The sequence below is a fragment of the Cygnus olor genome, chromosome 4 (assembly GCF_009769625.2).
Source record: "Cygnus olor isolate bCygOlo1 chromosome 4, bCygOlo1.pri.v2, whole genome shotgun sequence".
NCBI classification, from domain to species: domain Eukaryota; kingdom Metazoa; phylum Chordata; class Aves; order Anseriformes; family Anatidae; genus Cygnus; species Cygnus olor.
Window position 1 is genome coordinate 2,523,035 of NC_049172.1, and position 21,501 is coordinate 2,544,535.

General features: G+C 37.7%; 1 protein-coding gene across 28 annotated transcripts in view; it reads left to right on the forward strand.

The window, feature by feature from the left end:
• Positions 1-21,501, forward strand: part of CAMK2D (calcium/calmodulin dependent protein kinase II delta) — a 167,740-nt gene that overhangs the window by 58,865 nt on the left and 87,374 nt on the right. For all 28 annotated transcript variants that reach the window (XM_040554666.1, XM_040554663.1, XM_040554669.1 and 25 more), the window contains exon 3: positions 6,359-6,418. In XM_040554666.1, the coding sequence (XP_040410600.1) occupies positions 6,359-6,418 (60 nt within the window). The remainder of the gene's footprint in view (positions 1-6,358; positions 6,419-21,501) is intronic.

Here is a 21,501-nt window from a genome sequence, read left to right on the forward strand (position 1 = left end):
CTCAAACCTGCTGCAACTGAATTTAAAAATCTTAGCATAAAACCTTGGTGGAAGAGTGTATGTTTCTAAAAGAACTTTGAGCTTACCATGCTGACTTTTAAAAATCTTTTCTATATTTTGGACTTCCAAAATATTAAATTACATTTTGACTTTTTATTATTATTATTAACAAAATCAACATAAAAAGAAAGTTAAGCTAACAATTTTTCTCTTGGAATCTGTGTAGGCTTTCAGGCCTCACAGAGAATTATGACTATAAAGAGTATAAAAACTATATGAATTGTTAACATATGTAGAAGTGATTCAATTGTTCTTATTGTTAAAATTGAGTGAAAATAGTGGGAAGTACAAGTTATCTAGAAAAAATAATGAAGTTCCCTTTCATGTTTTTTCCTCCAGTTTTAAAAAGTTTTATAAGCCTTTAGTGCTAACTACTTTAAAGAAAGAAATCACTTTTAATATTTTGTTGTAAATCTGTTATCATCGTTCATTTAAACACGTATATCTAACTACAAGTCAGGCTTATTTTATTTTTGTTTGGTTTAGTTCATTTCATTTTATTTCATTTTATTTTAGCATCTGATGCTGAATTATTGACCCTAAGAGTTGTCATCCATAACAACTTTTTCTAAACTTGTCTATTTCTTATTATTTTTGGAGCTAACCTTGGCATGCAATTATTGTGATGCATGATAATTTTATGGAAGGTTTAAAGCACCATATTTCAATTTTAGCATATTTCAAAAATTCCAAACAGTTTTATTTTCCAAAGCAGGTATTTGCAGAAATTTGTGAAGTTGATAGTAGTTGTGCCGCAGCAAATCTTGCAATTTAATTTCAAATACTTTATTTAAAAGTGTACAATTATTGTAGAGAAAACAAGCTGAATTATGCTCTACTTTTCTGTTGGGCTTCAAAAAGTCTCACAAACTTTTAGGAAAAAATGTTGTATTAAAATAATGTTCTTATGTGTGTAACTTGAAGGAAAACTACTAGCTTTTTATGTGCTTTGTTTATTTTTTTAAATAGGATAAACAACAACAACAAAAACCCCACAAGAATAGCATCCCTTACAGAGAGGAAAATGTACAGAAGAGCTCCTTCCTTAAATAATTGATATTTAAACATAGAATCATAGAATATCCCGAGTTGGAAAGGACCCACAAGGGTCATCGAGTCCAACACACGCTTAAGCTGCATGTTATTTGCTTTCAGAGGTTTTTTGTTTGTTTGTTTTTGGATTATTATTTCATTCATATTGCAGGATAGCGTTTATTTTTCTATCAAACAGATGACAAAATTTCTTGTCAACATATCAAGTTAGATTTGCAATGTAGAAACCAAATACTTGCATTTCTATGAGCAAAAATATTGCTGTATTTCTGTACTTAAAAAATATATAATCCTGACTATAGAGGCTGACATTTTTTACATTATGGCTGGTTTACCCCGTTAGTCTAGAGAGGATGGCTAGAGCAGCAGAAGTCAGTGTTTGCCTTGCCTTAGTCTCTCGTACTGAATCAATGCCTACTTGATCACTATTTGACTTTGGAAATCTTAACTTTTCAGAGAATGCAAAAGTAAATACTGTGCCTTTATAGTTAGTTTTATTCAATATATTTCTCTATTATGTCCTCACATTTTCTTTTTATTTTGTTACAATAGCGTTCCTTTTAAGAGTTACATGGCAGCCATGTCCAGGATATTTTGATGTTTCCTTAGCATTCTTACCAAATCAACTTATCCTGTCTTTTTACTCTTGCACACAGTCATTCTCTGTTTTAGATTCCCACCTGATTCATGAAAAGCTGCCGCACAAACGCTACTTGTAAAAATGATGTCTTGGAGCAATCTGATTATGGTTACTGCCTGCTTTCCCCTTTTATTTATTTATTTATTTTGTTTTTCTTTACGCTTCAGGTTCTGTGTTGGTTGAGCCGCCGGCCAGTTTGTATTTGAAAACTGATGCTCAGTTCCTCTTGGAAGAGTGCTTTGGCATTTCCATCCTCGCTTCCCTCCTGCTGTAGCTGCATGGCAGTGCTTGTGGCACAGATCCAGATTTGCTTGTTTTTAATGCAAGAAGTGTAGTGGGTACTCACAGCATGTCCCTCCTTCCCCTTACTTCTTGAAGTCTTCTATGGACTGTTTGTCCTACCTTAAAGTTTGTTGCAGTAGCTGAATAGCTATAATTTTTACAGGACTTCTTGCACTAAAAGTCATCGCTGTTTGTCATTGACCTCTCTGTTGATGTAATTAATTGTGCTTACTGATGTCTTTATTAAGTATGCCTTAAATGCTTGGATGAAGTGAATCACCCAAAAAAATAGTGTTCATTAATTAAGGACAATTACCTGATGTTAAGCTGTCAGGATCTGTCAGGAAAGCACTCTTAATGTATCTCTTACATTATTATTTGATATGATTTAATAGCTTGCTTTCCAAATGCATGTAAAATAGGCCTGTCTGCTTCACTTCACATAGATTTGTGGGAGCTTATCTTTAAGGAGCTGGTTCTGAATGTTTCAGACCCCGTTCTGAATGTTTCAGACCCTGAGTTGTCTGCCAAGCACCTCTCCCTTGTAAGGATGCCTATTACACCTGAGACAGCTCCAGCAGGAGAAGGTTAGGATTTTCCTGCCCAGCTTGTGCCTCTGTCCCCACACACTCTGAAACGCTGTAGTCAGGAGACATCCTGCTGAGTGCATTGAGGAAGTGTTTGTTTTCTGTCCGACTTCCATACAGGCTGTGCTCTTCAGGCTGTACTCTGTCACTTTCTAGAGGTCAGTTGGTTACAGTTATTTATGTTCAGAGTTCCAGGCTTACGCTTTACTGTATTATGACACCTGGGTCTACGTGGATAAGCCTTTAGTATCCTGTCTGAGTTTTTAAGAACATCTGTAGTAAGTAGTAAGTGCTGCAGGCAGGCATAGGAGTTGAATTGTTGTTTGGTAATGATTCAAAAAGAAAAGAAAAAAAAAGTCCAAAGTTCATCAGTAAATTAATCTTAGATATATTCTTCTAGACATCTTTTTTCTTTCTTTCTTTTTTTTTTTTTAATAAACTCTACAGAATCCCAGAGGACTGGAATAGTTACTATTTGTCTTTTTATTTATGTCATAATCACACTTAAGAGGTCGTGCCTGAGATCAGGAGGTAGTTGTTCTGTGTGTTTTGCAAGCCTCGCTGGGCTGGCTACAGGAACAGGGACCATCAATGGCAGGAGAAACAGCACTCAGGATCCTAGCCCAGGCCTTAGCATTCAGTGCTGTTCCACCAGCCAGGATATATATAAGGAACTTCCTGGCACCAGCCTGCCGGGAAGATAGCTAGGTTGTGGTCACTGCTCCCGTCGCTGCTTGTGGACTTCATGCAGGGGCTGTTGATGCGTTCTGCATGAAGCAATCCTGGCAGCAGGGAGCTGGTGCCTGCCCACTCCACGCTAAGCACCCAGAATTGCTGTTATGCACCTGCTGCGCCGTCTGCCCCACTGCTGCTGCTTCTCTCATCCTGAGTCTATCTGTCCTGCTGACGAGCTGTGGGTAGAGCACCTCTCTAGTGGGCAGTCTGAAGCCAAAGTGATCTCCAGGAAAGTAAAGTTGCAATTTCGTAAGAGGTTTTTTTGGCAGCAGCACAGGCCACTGGCCACCCTTGCTGTTGCACTGCGCTGTCCTGGCTCAGTTATGCTGGCACAACCATCTGTGTCACCATGCTGTGAATTTGGTTTTCTCACTTTTGGGGTAACTGCCCTGATTCTGTGTTTTTGTTAAATTCTCTGAAAGGTGGAGTACCTAATGCTTGATTTTAAAGAGTAGGTATGTTTTCCACACAGCCCAGACTGCCTGTTTGTAAAAGCTGCCTGCAAATCTTCCTCAGCCCTCACATAATTCAGAAAGGAGAGCTTTGGGATTGTGCACAGCTTCATCTGGGGACAGTATGACTCTGCACAGAAGAGGAAGGTGAAAGGAAGAGTGCCAAGGCAATTTGTGGAGTCGAGCACCAGCTCAGAGGAGGATTTCAGGACTGCACTATTGTTATGCAGGCACCTAAGGTGTATTTTATGGTGTATTTTTCTTGAACCTTATTTGACTCTTTTCCAACAGACTCCAATGTCAGACTGGTATCAGAGGGACTATGATGTCTTTGAAAGATAACTTAATAACACTGTTGGTGTTCTGAGGAAGAACAGATGCCATAATAGACCTTAATATAACAAGAGTTGCGTTACAAAATCAGATAATTTATTCATTCTTGCTGTGGTATTGTGATACCTAATGTTCTTTTGTAGATTAAGCTTTTTTATTTTCTGAATGCTAGTTTTTCAACTCAGGAATTATTGGTTGGACTAAAGTTTTTATGGGGTGCAAGAAAAGCTAAGAATTTCCCCTTTCAGTTGTTAGGAGTGTTCTCAAATGTAATGCAGATAGTTAGGATTGCAGAGATAGCACGACCCAGATTACTTGCATAACATCTGAAGTTTGAGCTCCTGTGAAGGGTGGGTTATTGTAGCGTACTTGGATATCCAAGTGGAGCTGGTTAAAATAATAGCAGTACAGCCTCATCTCCAAGAACATTTTACAGTTTATTTCTCCTCTAATTTTGAAAAACTATTTTTAGCTAATATTATGAAATTGAATGTATGCTGTTCTTCTGCCTCTTGACAAAAGCTTAGCATTCTTAGCATCCCTAGAAATTGTGCTGCAGAAAATGAGGATGAATGGACTAGAAGTCGGTTGGAATTACAGAATTACAGTAGGCAGTAGCTGGCTGTTTTAATTATCTCAAAATTGCATATTTTATTGCCTGAGTTACCTCTGCCAGTTTGGGGCTAGGGAGGTTGTTACTGATTACAGAGTCAGGAAATAATTGTCTCAATTGGTCCTACCAAACTCATGTATATAATTCTTAAAAACTAAGATCCTAAAATGCTGCTTTGCTCTTTTTTTTTTTTTTTTTTTTTTTTTTTTTTTTTTTTGAGTCTGTTGAGTGTGTTGGCTTTTGATTGTGATATTGTTATGGAAGGTAACAAAATGAACCAATTTTTACAAGGCAAACTGAAGTATGTTAATAAGATACAAAAATTAATCAGAGTTAGAAAGCGTTGTGTGTTTTATTTCACTTAGCCCAAGGACTCTAGCCTCATATATAATGCAGAAGTTATAGGTGTAGAGGTGATCTTCCTTGTATCGGAACAAAGAGTAAAGTATTTCTTCATACCATATTTAAAGTATTTCAGGTTAGCAGTCCATACTCAGGTAATCACGTTCTGATCAGTGGTTCCAATGTGTTCTGTCTTTCTGTCTTCATTCCCCATCCATATTGCCCAAAGAAACCTTTTTGTCTATTAGCTTGTGTTGCAAACTGTAGATTCCTTTGTGTGTCTGTGATCTTTACTGCCTGACACTAGACATTATAATATACCTGAAAACCTCCATCTATTTCCAGTGTAAATAATTATGCACCTTCCCAACACTCATATTTATTATATAGAACAAATACTATATTACTTAATGTTAACCAAAATGCAGCAGCAGTAGTATTATAAATGGTGGTATTTGGAGCAAATACAACAAAAGTGTGCTACAAAAAAAAAGAAAAAAAAAAGAAAGCAACTTAAGTAAAATGGACTTCAACATAAATTTTGTCTCCAGAAGTGTCGTTTAGGCCTCAGTGGTGTACAAGGAAAGTTCAGACCTAGAGCCTGCTGCTTCTGCTCAAAGTTTGAAAAGAATCAAATGGCAGAGGGATTGGAGGGACCAAGAAATGATAGACCTGGACCTAAGTGTTCAGGATATGTTCAGGTTAATGAATAATCGGCCTGTGAGAGAGATTAGTCCTGCTGGAAAAATAGTAATTGCTGGTCATTAGTTACTGGAAGTTCCTGTAGCATGGTACTGCATGAGAAAGTGCCGTAGCAGGAGTGCTGGCATGTTGTCACAGTGATTGCCCCTTGTTGAACTGTGTACCTAGTACAGCCGGTATCATTAAAGCAGTTAACAGGTAGGATTTAAGATAGCACTAGAGATTCAGGTTGTCCTTATTTTGATTAATGCTGCAACATGGTTTATTGCCTGATAATTATAGGTCATGGCATGAATATTTCCTGTTCTCCCCATTACATTGGCAGCTTGATTTTTCTACTGGAACGGTGCCTGCAGTACTCCATCGAAGAAGTGGTTGGATGCAGTAACCTAATTTCAGTATTGCACACAGATTCAGTGTAAAGTCTTAAAGGATCTAAATAAAGGAAGTATTTTTTTAAAGAGTGTATCAAATAATGTACTTTTTCTTCATAAAGCAAATATGCCAAATTGTGTTCATCTTCATACTAAAAGCAACTTTCTGCTTTCTTTTGTTGCAGATCACCAGAAACTGGAAAGAGAAGCTAGAATCTGTCGTCTCTTGAAGCATCCCAATATTGGTAGGAACATTTAATTGCTTTATACAGTAGACACCAGATTAGAAAATTGAGTGGAAAATACAAAATAACAAATACAAATAGCAGCTCAGAGAAATCAAACGGTAATATCTTCAGGCAAGACAATTTCTTTATACTCTGGTGCTCCACCATAATTCTGTGAGATGTAATATCCCAACAGGTCACCTAGAGCAGTGTGTACTGTTCTCATCTTCTCTGAGCTATTGCTCTGCCATCAATGAGCTGTCTGCGCCAGGTGTTTGGAGTTTTTTTGAGCAGTGTGTAGGAGGAGTTATTTCCAGTACTGCTTATGACTTTTTGAGACCTGCAGAATTTCATGTAACAGCATATGTTGCAAAAAGAGACAGACCAATGTCAGTAAAATTAGTGTTGTTTTTACTGAGGTGCTTATTTTATCCTGTTTTATTTTGTGTATGAGATTCCGTTCTGCTGTAGAAAAGATAGGTAGATGCAGAAAGCTCCCCTCCTTTTATTTCTAGAACTGTATGTTCCCTACTCCAACATTCATGGAAAGCATTAAAAAATGTGGCTTTTCTTTTTCTTTTTTTTCTGTGTTTTCTGTTTCCTTGTTTTTAAAAACAAGTAGAAAAAGATAAGTACTTCGATCTTTAAGTAGTTGGAGCTGTTTTTTTCAGACACTGAATTAAATGCCAAGGGTGTTTCTGTTACAAGAATATATGCCATACCCAAGGTGTCTGCATATCGTGTCCATCTTGTTTTTCTATGCCCATGCACAGTTTTGAAAGTTGTCATCAGAAAAACTAGTAATCTCACTGTTTTAAATAAACACATATATTTGGTACAGAAGCACTTGGCAGTCTGCTTGCTTTTTCTTCTGGTTAGTTTTTCTCCTTTTCATTTTTAGCTAATGTAAGTTAGTCGTTGTGACCTTTTTAGACTAATCTAATTGTTTTATGTCTGGGAAAGAAACAGCTCTTTCCTTTTAATAATAATTGTAAATGGAAAACAAACAAACCACAGTTCAAAATGAAATACTGAATCTTTGAAAAAGCTCTCTTAGGCAGTCTCAAAGGCTTAGAGGTTTCACATGCAAATTTGGTTAAACAGGAAGAGTAGAGTTACGGGCATTATTTTATCCCAGCCAAAATTTGTGCATTGTGAAGTGATAGAAGACGAGGGAAGAGGTGCAGTTGTTGAAAGCTGTGGTTATGTGTACAGTGCTAATCTTTCTTTAGAGTAGTTCACCTGTGCCTTGCTGTAATTATTGTTAGAGTACGTTTGTGAATTTGAACCTCCCAGGGAAGAAGAATAAGAACCAGTAATAAACTGATGAAGTGGAAGAGCTGAAGTACACAGAAGAACTCTGTTAAAACAAATATCTAAATGTTTTCATGTGATCATATTTCTTAGCTTTGTTGAGTAATTCAAACCAATATTAGGGTCCAGATCCTCTTTGGCAAACCAGCTATTCCATATACGGTGTTTATATGTTTGTGAATGTATGATCAGAAATGCAAGCAGACAATTGCAACTTTGCTGACAGATGGGTACAGTTACGTAAATCAGCACAAATTCCATGCTTTGTTACCAAGGTGTACAACTGAGCCAGAGGATTATAAAGCAAAATCTTTTACCCCCGTCTGGGAAAAAATGGCATGTCCTAGACCTGATAGAAACTTTTCATGATACGGAAATAACAGGCCAGGAGTTTGACAGCAGGCACAAAATTCTGTCCTTGTTCAATTTCTACTATCAATTATTCCGCCAACCCTGCCAGTGTATCTGCCTGAAAAAGATTTTTCCAATAAACTTTGCTGCAAAAGTTCCTTGTTTGCATAATTGCAGTAGTGAAGGCCACTTTGTTTCTTGTTTTTGTGTTGGAGGAAAATGGTAAATGTGTTCTGAAAAGGAGAAACTGTTTTTAAAACTTTGCAAAGGTAATGATTTTAGGCCTGTGAAGTCATAGGTAAGCTACTGAGCTGAAGAGGTTCCCGTTGGGTGCCTAGCTGGCTGTCCAGGCTCAGCCAGGCGCCTTTCCTCTCCTTCTGGCTTCCCCCTGCACCCTGAGACGTTCCCATGCGGGCTTTTTCCAGCCCTGGCCAAGGTTTGCTCTCATCCCTTGCCATCACTCCTGCAGTCATGCCCTGAGCCAGCCAGCTGTAACCCTGAAATCCTTGCAGTGCATGCTGCCCATTCACCAAGCTCAACCTCTTATTCTCGCATTGCTATCACGTGCCTTTTCTGAAGCAGTGATCTTTGATGGGTAGTAATACTACATCGTACTAGGACGTACTAATAGTGAAAAGGGAAGTGTACAGAGAAAGGTAATTCAGCTGTAGTCACAGATTACAGTGTTTTGTACGTGTCAGAATGGTAAAGATTAACCCTTGTAAACAAATTTTATTATGTATGATAAAGAGTATGTGCTTAAAAATATTAACAAGTCCATGAATATAAAATTCTGAATTTATCTGTATTTTTTCGTGAGTTGACTACCACTCAGTAATTTCTAATAGCCCAGAAAATAACAGATGTTTTGAAAAAGGAACTTGTCAAGTTAACATAAATATGTATGATTTAAGAAATAGTTCTAAAAACATTTTTTCAAATGCAATCTTTATAAGAAAGCAGAAATGTAGTTTAATTGATTGGACAATTTCTCAAAGACAATCTCAGTGCTTTTCTTTATCTTCTGCCAGTGTAGATTTTTAGTTACTTGTCTTTATGAACATTGCACATTCATTGCTGAATGGCAGTTTTCTGAAGTTAGAATTCAGTAAAACTTTCTCTTTTCTTTCAGGCTTCTTCCTATTTATTCTTCCTAGTTAGCTTGATTAAATCTCACTTCTAAAAGTGACTTGGTTTAAAGGTGTCAGTTTTAGCCTAGCTTTATTTCTAAAATAATACATATATAATATTATTCCTTTCTAGAGTACTTTATGGCCTCTTCAGTTAATTATCTTTTGTGTCTTGAGACTGCCACCAGATACTTCAGGGTAAAAAACCCTTTCAAGTTACCTTTTTGATACTTTCCCTCCAGTCAGAGTAAAGCAGCAAAGCTGTAATGAATCAGTTTTAGATTTCAGTCTGTAAGTAAACACATTATAGCTTTTATGTGAGCAAGTTTTTTTTTTCTTTTCTTTAGAGGAATGGAGTTTGAAAAACAATCTAAACCACTGGAACTATTTTCCATTTGTCTTATCAGAGAAAACAGAATATGGTCAAAAAAAGAAAAATTACAGATCACTGTTTTTGTAGTTCCAGGGCAGGTGTCCAATTAGTACATAATTAGTAGAAAAATTTAGCATTTAGTTATTTCATCAGGACAAGAAAGAATTCAGGACTAAACTTTTTAACAATCAACGTACCTATTTTTAGCTTCACAAGAATACCATTTTTATACCTATTTCGTATCTGACTTGGTTTTTGTTTGTTTGCTTGTTTTGTTTTTGGTGAGTGCCATTATGCTGTTAAGAAATCTTAGGATGACATTTTAAAAAGTCTTTCAATTTTAATCTGTATTCATATACACTTAAGAAGTTCTGGTATTGGCAGAGGAGTCTTAAAATTAGTCATGAATGTTTTGATTTTTTTTAAATGTAGATATGGAACCAAAGATCTGGAAGAGCATAGCATATGAGGAAAGAATTAGGGGAAGACCAAATCAGAATTCTTTCTTTCAAAGGGATAGAACTCTGAAATTAAGGAGGCATGAAAATATTTTCATCTCATTTCTTGATTTGAATCTCTGAAAATAATTTCTGTGAATTACTAAGCACAAAATTGAGAAGAAATGATTATATTTTCTACTGCCTTTATGGAAGTATTTGAGACCTAAGATTATCGTTTCAGGAATTGACATTGAAGGTTCACAGATGAAGCATTTAAGTATCTATTGAGGGAGCTAAATTCTTCATCTGAATTATCTATTAGGAAATTCCACTAGAAGAATGATTTTGAACTAAGGTAAGATAGCAACTTCTGAACTCATGTATGAGAAATCCAAAGTACTGGTGATTACCCTCACTAGTCAGGTGTCAGGAAAGAAAGGTAATTAAATCAAAATCCAGATATCTAGCCCTTTTAAGTTCTTGCAAATTAAAGAAATCCATCATAAGTCATTATGATACAGAGATGTTGTATTGCTTGATATGGATACATTATATTTACAGTTAGCTAAGCATATCGAAACATACAGTCATTTGAAAAACACTTTTTGGGTGCAGCACATTTTTTTAAGACGTAGATTTTTCCAAGTGCACTTGATATCCTTTTAATGAAGTCACAAATCTGGCTCATAGCATCAACTGCCATCTGTAAGGCATCTGTTTTACTTCTGTAGTATGTGCTCTTTTTTGTTGTTGTTAAGGAAGATCAGCATATTTTTTATTAGCAGTACTAGAAAAACTGATAACCACAATGAAAGTGTAAAATGTTAGTTATGTGATGGGATTTTCTGTAGAGGAGTTCTAAAGAAGTCTGGTTCAATATTTTTATCGACAGATTGAAACAAAAAATGGCATCAGGTTGGTGTTTTGGGACTAAGGAGCTGTAGAGTCACAAATTTAAGAAAGACTGTTGGTCTTAAAAGATGAGTGCCTGCATCTTGGAAAATAGTGACTTCGAAAAGCCTGTGATGACAGGAAATAACTACTTGAACACAGATCTCATTGAGACGCTTTAAAACAAGGGAAATACCATTCTCAGATGCATGGAAATAACAGTCAGAGACAGGAAACTAGTATTTATTTGGTATCTGCCGACAGAAGTCACTTCTAGAGTACTTGAGGCTGGCTTTAACATCCAGATGTCAGTAGGTATGATCTACGTAAAGGAGGTGATTTAAGGTCTAAAAGTATAACCAGGCAATGTTATTTATTAAGGAAAAAAAAAAGAAACATGACTGTAAGTTATGAAGTTAAGCACAGAGTTAGTTTTCTGGCAGTGAAAGTAATCAACCGTGAGAATTACTTATGGATATGGTGTTTTCCGATTTGAAGTGTGGATGATTTATTTTTTTTTAAGCCTTGTACTGACAAGTGTTGATGCATATACTCCTGGTATTCAGAACTGAGTTCAGGCCATTATTTTTGGAAACCTGAGTATTGTTGAAGAAATACTGAAAGGTAATGATTCTTTGTCTTAAGCACCTAGGGAGTTGGACAATCCTTACTGGTTGTGTTTATATCTGACACAGAAGTGTCATGGAAACTTTCCGTGTAGAAGATGTTTTCATTTCATGTGCAAGTGTAGCTCCAGAATATCTCTGAAAGCAGAGTATCTCTGTCCAGATACTGCTTTGCATGTAACTAATTCAGTTAGTTTTTCGGGATCTTTTTGGTTTACTCACTTTTTGCTCCATGATTTCTTCTCTATTCAATTATCTAGTCATAATGCCTAATGAATGGTGTAGGAAAAATGCCTAAAAGAAAAGTGGTAAGAAATGGTATTTTCTATTCTCTTTTTTTCACATCTCCAACATTTCAGACTTGATGTATCCATGAAGTTTTACAGACTTCATGTGTACATGAAGTTTTATTTAGAAAATACAGAACTGCCTCATCATTTTCACCTATAATTATTTCTTAGCAATACTTATTGCTTATTTTCTGATTTCTGCCTCTGCCTGCCTCAGCTCTTTGTATTGGAGTGATTGTAGTAAAAAGTCAGCCACTGACTTGTGTTTTAAAGAACATAATGTTTGTTTCATCTTGTATATCTATTTTTTTTTGGATAAGTGTGAAATTATAAACAATAACTATTTCAGCATATAACTTGTTACTTGTTTGACAAATAAGTTTTATCCCTTTTGCTTCTTTATAGAAAACTTTTTTATTTGTTACTCAGAAATACTTCAGAAATATATCAATGATGTCCGCAGCAACACTAAAATTCTGCTTCCTTCATAGCCCATGTATTTTTTTCTCATACTATACTAATAAACAGACAAAAATAAGAAGTGAGATCAAGTATCTTTCTTTTGTGTAATACTACTCTGTTCCAACAGAGTAGTATTAGTTTCTGTTCATAACTGCCAGTCCAGACTCCAGTACTCTCAGGGAGAATTAAAATGATGCAAATACACTGGCTGAACTTCAGGCCTTGTGAGGAAACTCTGAGTCCTTTCCTCCTGATCAGTCGTTGGTAATACTGGTATTTTCTTCTTCTAGCAGTAACCTTGAATTCCAGCCTCCTCCTTTTCTAATATTTCTTGAGTGATTTAAACTGCTTCCTCTATCACATTGTGGTAGGAAATTTTGGGCAAACAGCTCAAGCTCCTTTAGTAACAAAGCTCCAACAGTTTGTGCTGGACTGCAGTAGTTTGCACAGTTGTCTCATTTTCTATGTTGCTGATTTCTCAGATTCTTACCATAACAAGATTACTGCAACATCACCATGTATACATTTTCTTTACTTACTGCAGCTGATTAACATAATTGAGTTTAAAATGGAAGACATAAATGTTGGTTAAGCTTTCTCTTTGGAGAACCTAGCACTTTGTATGATTACATGTCAAGCTATATTAAAAATTTACCTCTATTACCAAACAAATTCCCACAGAGGATTTCTGTCATCTTAAGCAACTATTATTTTTACATCTGTTACATTCTCTAGTGCTTCCAATTTAATAATTTAGAAATTTGTAAGGAAAAAGTGAAAGGAAATTAATCATCTCTTCACCATGAAATCCATTGCCACTGACATGATTTCCAGCTTTACCTTCTTTTGTTAAACTTTGATTTGTTGGTCCTCTTTTAACTTTGTCAAATTGTATTTTAGCAGCCTGTGATTTGTAGTCTAGTAATCTATGTATTTTTGTGGGTTTAACACTGCTACACCATCTTATTGTGACTCCTTTTGATGTTGATTTAGAGCTTGCTGTTGTGATTCTGGTTTATGAGGTACCAACAATTGATAAAAACAGTATTAGCCCAACGATGCAGGTCCCGCCCAGTCTGAAAAATTGCTGAGTCAAACGTGTTTTTTTTTTTTATTTCCTGGTCGAGTTTGTTGTTGCAGGGTTTAAGCTGAACTGAGTAGTGTTTTCCTAAATCAGACTTCCCACTTTTCTCCCTGTACCTGCTGCAAAGGCTACTGCTACCTTTACGTTCCCACTTGTCAAAAGCTATACACGGCGAAAGTTGGAACAGTTTGTGCAGTGTAATAGGATCACTGTGAATAACCAGAACCTTTGGGTTTTCATATGGTGGTGCCAACACATCTGGCTTCACTAGTGCACATTATTCCTTCCCTTTCTGCTGCCACCGCCTCCCCCCGCAGATGTATAAGATATGGCAAGCAGGCAGGATCCGCTAACCAGCTACATCAGGCTCAGGTCAGACTGATGAACCTTCATTTCTTCCCGAAAGGCCACAGCAGATTTTACTGACATGTGGCAGCCCTTCGGGTGATAAATGAAGTCCTCCTGGCAACAAGACAGGTTGTCCCTGAATGGCTTTATAAGCCAGGATATTTAGAGGTAAGTAGGACTGCCAAGCAGAAACTGTGCCGTGTCAGCCCTAATAGGCCTGAGCCAGTCGTGCGCGGGTCTGTTTGCATAGCCGCCATCAGACTGGAGCTGTGGCACTGCTCACTACCATGAGTTGCTGTGCTTGAGGACAGAATAGCAGAAGTTGTCTCATTTTTAAAGAATGAGAGCTGGACCAGCATATGGGAGTGTGGAGCAGCATCTTTCCAAGGGAAGGTGGCTTTGCAACAGGTCAAGAGGCAGGCTAGCTCCAGGACAGCCTGTGACACCAGGCAAAAACAAATCTCTGAGCTGACTTCATAAATGTGTTGGTGTCTGTTTGCAGTCCTCTCTGGTTTCCGTACTTCGAGTTGGGAACATCCCATAAACTGCTGAGGAAACTGGTAGCACCCAGACTTGGTGCTATTCCTCATCAAACTATTAACACTTGCGTTCGGCTTAGTTATTCAGAAGTGCAGCTTTAGGAAAAAGCCTTCCCTTTGGTGATTTCTCATCTCTTTCCACAGTAACACAGAACATCAGCATAGAATTTGTGAAATTCTGGGAGAATTCGTGGGGGAAAAATAAGAAACTTCATGTTATCTTGTCCATTTTAGACAAAGGGTAATTAAAGATACGTGGGTTTTCTGTCCCACTTATGTGAGTCCTTTATGTTTTACTCACCACGTTTGTGCATGGGATTTCACATAAATTCACAATAGTGTTTCTTTTCAGATTCTTGATATACAACAGATGTGGATTCAGTAAATCCTTTCTGAATTTCATTTGATGTACCATGGCAAAGTTGAGAGTAGCTCAGCTGGCATTGGTTAAGTTACTGTATAAACCCAATGTGGAATAAGAATCAGGCCTGTTCAGGTTTGGTGGATGTACTTCTTCAGCACAATATTTTTCTGAGCTTAATTTCAGTTTTCACTCCTTACGTAAAAAAACACACACAGAAAACCATCAAAAAACAAGCTTTAAAGGTAGTAACGCAATTCTTTGATGCAGTGAAAAACAAACAAATACTCAACTACATGAATTTATGCTCAATAAATATGGTCCTCCCTCAGTAATATATTAACTATATACAGAAACCAGAAATTTATGGGTCTGATATATAGATCTCACTTTCTTTAATAACATTTACTGCTATGATGAGATAATTATTTCGACAATTTAAAATCTCTTCCTTTGAATTGAATTATTAAATTTGTAATCTCCTTGATGAATAAGGTGAACCACAGTACTTGAGAGAATTAAAACATCAAGAAACCAAATAAACCAGTGATATTACATGATTTCATACTTAATGCAAAAGCCTATTTAATGAATATTGTAAAATAACAGATTCAGAGCTTAAACTCAAAAAGTGGTTACAGGTTGTAGTCAAACAGTGAAGTGCAACAATGGAATATAGCAGCTGTTTTTGTGATAGCTAGTAGTGTCATTAAATGCACTGTAATGAGAATGAAGCAGGCAGGAAGGCACAAGGGGGCTTTTTAATCTATTTTTTTTTCATTGCACCTGACTTTTCTGCAGTCTTCATTCTGAGAAATTTTTGCTATTTCTATGCATTTGATTTCTCTGATTGTTGAAGTAGTTGGGGACGCATAGGTGATGTTTAAGGTGAAGAGACTGAAGATTTTCACCACTGATATTGTAGGAATTTTGTGGGGGAAGGGGCTGTGTGGTATCTGTTTACTTTCTGTAGACCTTTTGGTGCCACTAAAAGAGAGTGAAATGTCAAAAAAGAAAAAAAATCATAGCTTAATTATTTAAATTTACTGCCAGTCAGGGAATCAGTAATTTCCAATATGTAACATCAAGTATCAGATAATGTGGTCTGTCTGTGTGCCAAAGCAAAGAACTCTAAAGGCAAATTTATTAGGTGTTATACCTTTTGTCCCTGTTTCAGTTACAACATAATCCTTTTATTCTGTTAAAAGTGGCGTGGAGACTTTTGGTTTTACTCTTCTGGGTTACTGTGGAGCATAAAAATGTATTTTAGCATAGGTGATAACATTACTATGCCACACTAGGCTATTCTTTCCTTTAAATGGAGGGTGAGATTATTCTAGCTCAAGTGAAACATTGCTGGTTGCAACGTCCCTGCTGACTGTAGCAACATCCATAATATACTGAGGAAATAAGGTTTCACTAAGATATGACACAAAAGTTGTCATTTTTTTGCCACAGAAAGTATATGCATTATTTGTGCCAAAATGGGTAGTGATAAAGTATAAATCAAGCGTGAGCCAGACCTTGAAGGATTTTCCTAGCCTGCTTATAGCTGGTTTTGTACATTTTCTTAAACACATGAAAATTCTTTTCATGCTGTGTCTAGCAGCTTCTAAATAAGCTTTCTTTCCATACAGTCAGTTATGCTTGTGTAGCCAGGCATTTTAAATGTAAAATAGAGTAATCCACAGAAAGGGGAAGCAGAATTTTAATATCTCATTTGAGGAACCTGCTGCAAGGGGTCAGTGCTAGGATAGACACTGCATTTGTATTTTGATTTGGGTTTTTTTGCTTATGTCTGCGCATGCTTTCTAGCTCAAAGAGTTTCATAATTGCGCTGCTGACTTCAAGAACCATATAAATAAACCAGATTAAAATAAATTACTCTCTTTTTACAGATTAAGTTTTGAAAACTTACATTTTTTGTTTGAAAGCTTGGTTTGTTATGAATCTGCAACCACGTGTTATACATATGCAGAGACATCATGACTCCCAGCTAAACCACAAATATGTAATTTTCCTCTGGACCCTTTCCTCCAAAAACATAGATCTCTACTAAAGCTTAAATATTCTTTTCTTTCAGTAAAGCGAGCAGATATTTTTGGAGCATTTTTAGGGGATATTATAAGTTCTACTCCCTTTACTTTGTGCAGATAATGTTGTTGTTGATGGTTTAGTTGGTAAATGCTACACTGGTTCTCAGGTTGATATCCAAATGCTGGGAAAAAAATCTTGTGAACCTCCTACTTGAGTTGGAAAACAAACTGAAAAAAGGTTAGAGTGTATTCACTAGCATGGCTGTATGTCACTGTTTGGATGGCTTTAGTGCAGCCCTCATGAGAGGTAGGATTGTTGTCAGGTAGTTTCCATTACAAACCCAGCTACAGTCCTGAAATCTGTGGCTGTGGGCTGAACCCAGTGGGACATGTCTGTCTTGGCCTGCTCACTTTTCCAGGAAAAAAAAAAAAGAGAGAGAGAATTAACAGTCAGGCAACATTTGTTTCCCAAGCAGCCAAAATCAGCCCATTTAGAGGATTTTGTATCCTAACCCAAAGGCGGTAAGTTGTCACCATTGCCAGCAGGGAGGCTGGGGGAAGCAATCAGTATGTACCTGCTTGTGGAGAAGGGCTCGGAGGAGAAAGCATTTGCCTGTTTGTACCACTTCTGAGCTGTGTCCCATCTTTATCCCTCCCTGCTGCTGTCACAACTTTGGCTCCCTGGGATGTGGGGAAAAGCGTCATTTTAGAGGTGGGAGAAGAAAGAAAAAGAGAGAAAAAGCAGGAAGGGTGCCATGGCTGGTAGGGAGGAGGAGGCACTTGAGTGAGGGAATGGCTGAAAGCTGGGGATGTGAGCTGGAACTGGAGAGAGGCTGAAGGAAGGTCTCCTGATTTTCAACAAAGGATTGTTCTGGCTGAAGTGATCATAAATCAAGAGCTGTGCTCTGGGAGCTTGCTGTGATGCTGAAGAATGATTTTGCTCCTCTTCCAAAGATGGTGCAAACACAAGGAGCTTATTAGGAGAGGCAATCCCAGGGGCTACTACATCTTCCTAGACATTTGCTTTAGTTACATATCCCACTCCCTGACAAGTATCATAGATCATGGAATCATGTGAGTTGAAAGGGATCTCTGGAGGTTATCCAGTCCCAACCCCCTCCTCAAGCCATGTTAAGTAAAATCAGGTTATGCAGGCTGCTGAGCTTGGAGCATCTCCCGTGAAAGAGGTTGCACAGTTGCTCTGGGCCCTGCTCCAGTGTTTGACCACCTTCCTGTCAACATAAATAAATAAATAAATAAAAGTGTAAGTATGCCCAGCTGGGGTTTTTCCATATTCCAGCCTGCATCTGTTGCCTCTTGCCTTGCCATTTGCGTCCTGGAGAAGACTGCCTCTGTCTTTGCAACAGCCTCCCTGCTGGCAGCAGTGAGACGCGTAGCATCTGACCTGGCCCCTCCTCGTGTGCTGCCTGCAGCCCCCTCATTATCTTGGTGGCCATCTGCTGGAGAGTGCAGGGGAGAAATCATAGCTAGAAAGAAATTAAGCTGTCCTTGTAAGTTTTTACAGTGGGCTGACACAAGAAGTTAATTTCATGAGTTACTTCAGATGCACAAGATACCATGTAAATCCATGTGTCAGGTTTGTATGCTTTTAATTCTAGATCTGAGCATTTCATTAGAGTGTTTTTAGGATGCTTTCCTGGATGAGATTTAGGGCTATTTTTCCAATAAATCAGATATTTTAAAGTTGGCAGAACTATATTTATACAGTAAATGAACAGGAGCAAAGTGTTGGCAATGTTGCATTCCCTGAAATCTTGCCTGCTGATCAGTGAACAAGGTACTGGAAAGAAAAGTGGATATTCTTGAATACAGCTGCAACCCTGTAAAATGTTTTTACTCCCTTTAAAAAAAAAAACACATCCGCTTTCATGTTTAAATATTGTGACATAATTTGTTAACGAAAGTGGAATTTGAGTAAAAACTGTAAACATGGCCTGACTCTTTGGAATGCAGTTTTTAATTAGTTCCAAGTCGTGCATTTGGAAGTACATTTTATAGGTTGAACTTTGGTGTTGTGTCTTGTGCAGAAATTTTCTTGAATATTGAGGTCAGCACACAGGAAAACTGGTTACTTAATAAAAATGTAAAATTTGACATAGGAGATAATGAGTAATGTACAGTGAAACTGTGCACTGCTGTGACAGTGGGAGGCTGGCCAAACATTGGTCTTTGACTCTTCTCTATTTAGCAGTGTAGACCTAGGGCGTTTTCTCTATTTATGCAAATGCACTTTAGGAGTAGTGGCAGTACAAATTATCTCTGTGTCTTGTCCTGGAGAAATCCTAAGAGAAGAAAAGTCATAGCACAATTTATTTCCTTGCTCAGATTGCTGTATCTGTGGTGATTTTAGTGATGAGGGCAGCCACCTCAGTTAGACTGCTGGCCAGAACCCCTTACAAAATCTGAAAGCTTCTAGATTTTGAAGAGTTTCTTGTTTACTTCTGTGTTTCCCTGAGAGGAGTTCTCTTGTAAACTACTTGCCACACCAAGATTTATTTATTTATTTTTAAATAACTGTAGGTCTGTCCTCACCAGGACCCCAGGCAGCCTGCTTAGCCTATTATGTCTGAAACTCTGCTGGGATGTTGCCTTCTGTTGTCCCCCTGCATGGCAGCAGTGTGCCAGTGGTTGGTGCCAGTCTGGCTAACCTCACCCCTTGTGCTCAGTGGCTGCAGGGACAGAATTGGTCGGTCCAGATTATGACAGCTGTCCCCCAACCATCCCCTGTCATGGTCTAGCTTGTAGCACGTTTCAGATGTCCTTTAGGATTTTCCTCATTCCTTCAAATGTTTGCGTTAAAACGGTCACAAATTCACTTTTCATCCTGATGGGAGGCTGTCATGTTGCTCTGCTCCAGGAATTACGTGTCAAAGCCATGGCATACCAGAAGATGTTACTGGGACTGGTGTCTCAGCTTTTAATATGCTGCAACCTAACACAGAGAGCACAGAGACTGAACGCTTTTTCCCCTCTAATACCACTGTGCAACATCACTGGCATTAGATAAATATCTTATAATTGCTCAGTTCAGCCTGTTTTTGCAGATTTCTGCACTGGAGACTTTTACTCCTACCGAACTGCTGATGCAGGATTTTTTCCAGTTGGTGCGGGTTTAATGATACCTCTATCCTCCCAGTCACCTTCCAAACTTGGAAGTTCTATTTTTAGTGGCTTCAGCAGTGTGTTAGTATTCTTATGGAGTGCCCATGCGAATGTGCTTCTAATTTTAGTTTGTCCTCTAGATATCTGTCTTCTTTAAATACATCCACCTTCTCATTACAGTCACCCTGGGCCAAGCATGGCACTCTGCTCCTGGTGCATGTAAATTGAAGATGTTCTGGTATAGTACTGTAATGAAATCCATAGCTCTACTCTTGTGCTGCACAGCAGTGAATAGCAGTCATATGTATCAGCAGTAGTATAGTCCAAGCAATGGTTATTTAATGAATTTATTTGTGCATTTATTTAGCAGGTGACCCTGAGAGTTACTTAACCGTATTCCATCACTACTTGGTGTAATCTCAATAGTGTTATTGCTGCTGCTATGTTGAATATGGCTATGCAGTCTAGCTGGGATAGATTGGTTGATGAACTAAAGACGTAATTGTAGCTGACTGGCTTGCAGCTATCTTCTGTAGCATATATATTGTGGGAGTTGCTGGATGTGCTAAACAGACTGCCCAATAAGGGGATTATTTAAAGAGGTGTTCCAACTGCAACTAGTAGTCTGGTTTTATGAGTGCAGACTAGCTTCCTGCTCTATATTGCAGCTTCTCTTCCATCCAAGTCTGTGTGGGTTTCCACAGAGCTAATTACCATCTTACAAATAGTCCTGTGGGACAGGACAAACTGTCTAATTTCCATTTATTGTGAGACTGTGATTAAAAGACAATGGCAGTTTTTCATCATAAGCCTCAAGTTTGTCATCTATTAAGTTAATATGCATTCCGTGCCTTTTGTAAAACAAAACCCTTTCAATCATTTGGAATGATCATTTACTTGTAAACTTGCATGTTATGAAAATCATAGTAATTTATAGTTGTCCTCTGTTCTGGTAGCATGGCTTACTGTGATGGTTAATTGATAGAGGGGGAAACAATGTGCACTCGGAAATTAATGCAAACACTTTTGAGCCCAGCCCTTTAGATGGAGATGGAGTAGGATTATTAGGGAAATGTTCTGTCTTGATATGGTACTTTGCATTTCTCTGTCTCGTGCTCTGTCAAGTTATTGAAAGTTTCAACTGCTTATATGTCATCTTGATTAGTTGTAGAAGCATTTGGTTATCTAGGTTACTGGAAAGTTTTGTTCACTACCATTTGACATTGTATAGAGGTCTGCACCATCATACTGATAGCTAGAAACATGAGACCAGTTACAGTAACCTTGCTTTTCCCTTGAGACTTTTCAGATCATGTGCTTTTTCAGATTGGTAGTGAGTGTAAGAAACAGATTTATTTTGCGTGTTCACTGCAAACTATGGCATAGTGTAAAGATGCCTAGTCTTGTTTTTTGTTTCTGCTGGTGTCAAAGAGCAGGTTAAGTCAGTCATGCTGTTAGAATTAAATTAATACAGGTGCACACACCAGCTTTTTTTAAGTTAGTTTGGGTATCTCTACACTATGTTATCATTTGCAGGACAGACATACCCTACGAAGCATTCTATAACTATAACAATTACAAATGAAAATATTTATCTGTAATTGTTGTGCACTTAATTATAACCTGCTAAGAGAGGGAGAAGTAGCAGTGGAAATCCTTCTGCACCGTCATTAATCTTTGGAAATATCTTGATCAAGCCAGTGTTAGCTAGACTTTCTGGGCTGTGAACTACG